General features: G+C 55.6%; 1 protein-coding gene across 1 annotated transcript; it reads right to left on the reverse strand.

Annotated features, from left to right (window-relative positions):
- Window positions 1-228: 228 nt before the first annotated feature.
- On the reverse strand, window positions 229-897 carry LOC138528205 (putative keratin-associated protein 4-16). Its single transcript, XM_069639662.1, has one exon. It carries the CDS (start codon window positions 895-897, stop codon window positions 229-231), a length of 669 nt encoding a protein of 222 aa, XP_069495763.1.
- Window positions 898-2,102: the final 1,205 nt, after the last annotated feature.

Raw genomic sequence — 2,102 nt, forward strand, 5'->3', positions numbered from 1 at the left:
ATGGTCCACACATGGGCATGATGAGGGCAGGTGACGGTACACACATGGGCATGATGAGGGAAGGTGATGGTGCACACATGGGCATGATGAGGGCAGGTGATGGTGCACACATGGGCATGATGAGGGCACGTGACGGTGCACACATGGGCATGATGAGGGCAGGTGATGGTGCACACATGGGCATGAAGAGAGCAGGTGATGGTACACACATGGGTGTGATGAGGGCATTTAATAGAGCACACATGTGGTCAGGATGAGGGTAGGTGATGGTCCACACATGGGCATGATGAGGGCAGGTGATAGTGCACTCATGTGCATGATGAGGGCAGGTGATGGTGCACACATGGGAATGATGAGGGCAGGTGATGGTCCACACATGGGCATGATGAGGGCAGGTGATGGTCCACACATGGGCATGATGAGGGTAGGAGACGGTGCACTCATGGGCAAGATGAGGTCAGGTGATGGTGCACACATGGGCATGCTGAGTGCATGTGATGGTGCACGGGCAGGTGATGCTGCACACATGGGCATGCTGAGAGCAGGTGATGGTGCACACATGGGCATGCTGAGGGCAGGTGATGGTGCACACATGGGCATGATGAGGGCAGATGATGCTGCACCCATGGGAATGATGAGGGCAGGTGATGGTTCACACATGGAAATGATGAGGGAAGGTGATGGTGCACACATGTGAATGATGAGGGCAGGTGATGCTGCACACGTGGGCATGCTGAGGGCAGGTGATGGTGCACACATGGACATGCTGAGGGCAGGTGATGGTGCACACATGGGCATGATGAGGGCAGATGATGCTGCACCCATGGGCATGATGAGGGCAGGTGATGGTTCACACATGGAAATGATGAGGGAAGGTGATGGTGCACACATGGGCATGATGAGGGCAGGTGATGGTCCACACATGGGAATGGTGAGGGCAGGTGATGGTTCACACATGGAAATGATGAGGGAAGGTGATGGTGCACACATGGGAATGATGAGAACAGGTGAGGGTCCACACATGGGAATGGTGAGGTCAGGTGATGGGGCACACATGGGCATTATGAGGGTAGGTGATGGTCCACACATGGGAATGGTGAGGGAATGGTGATGGTCCACACATGGGAATGATGAGGGAAGGTGATAGTCCACACATGGGCATGATGAGGGCAGGTGATGGTCCACACATGGGAATGATGAGGGCAGGGGATGGTCCACACATGGGCATGATGAGGGCTGGTGATGGTTCACACATGGAAATGATGAGGGAAGGTGATGGTGCACACATGGGAATGATGAGGGCAGGTGATGGGGCACACATGGGAATGGTGAGGTCAGGTGATGGGGCACACATGGGCATGATGAGGGCAGGTGATGGTCCACACATGGGCATGATGAGGGCAGGTGATGGTGCACACATGGGAATGATGAGGGCAGGTGATGGTCCACACATGGGCATGATGAGGGCATGTGATGGTGCACCCATGGCCATGATGAGGGCAGGTGATGGTGCACACATGGAAATGATGAGGGCAGGTGACGGTCCACACATGGGCATGATGAGGGCTTGTGATGGTGCACACATGGGAATGATGAGGGCAGGTGATGGTCCACACATGGGCATGATGGGGGCTTGTGATGGTGCACCCATGGCCATGAGGGCAGGTGACGGTCCACACATGGGCATGATGAGGGAAGGTGACGTTCCACACATGGGCATGATGAGGGCTGGTGACTGTGCACATACAGGCATGATGAGGGCAGGTGATGGTCCACACATGGGCATGATGAGGTCAGGTGATGGCGCACACATGGGCATGATGAGGGCAGGTGATGGTGCACACATGGGCATGATGAGGGAAGGTGATGGTCCAAACATGGGCATGATGAGGGCAGGTGATGGTGCACACATGGGCATGATGAGGGAAGGTGATGGTGCACCCATGGGCATGATGAGGGCAGGTGATGGTGCACACATGGGCATGATGAGGGCAGGTGAAGGTCCACACATGGGCATGATGAGGGCAGGTGACGGTGCACACACGGGTATGTTGAGGGCAGGTGATGATCCACACATGGGCATGATGAGGTCAGGTGATGGT

Source organism: Ambystoma mexicanum, chromosome 7q (assembly GCF_040938575.1).
Source record: "Ambystoma mexicanum isolate Mex_15411 chromosome 7q, UKY_AmexF1_1, whole genome shotgun sequence".
Lineage (NCBI taxonomy): Eukaryota > Metazoa > Chordata > Amphibia > Caudata > Ambystomatidae > Ambystoma > Ambystoma mexicanum.

Bases quoted from the DNA above. Each gene is read 5' to 3' on its own strand.
- LOC138528205 (XM_069639662.1), bottom strand. From the start codon at position 897: ATGCCCATGTGTGCACCATCACCTTCCCTCATCATTTCCATGTGTGAA.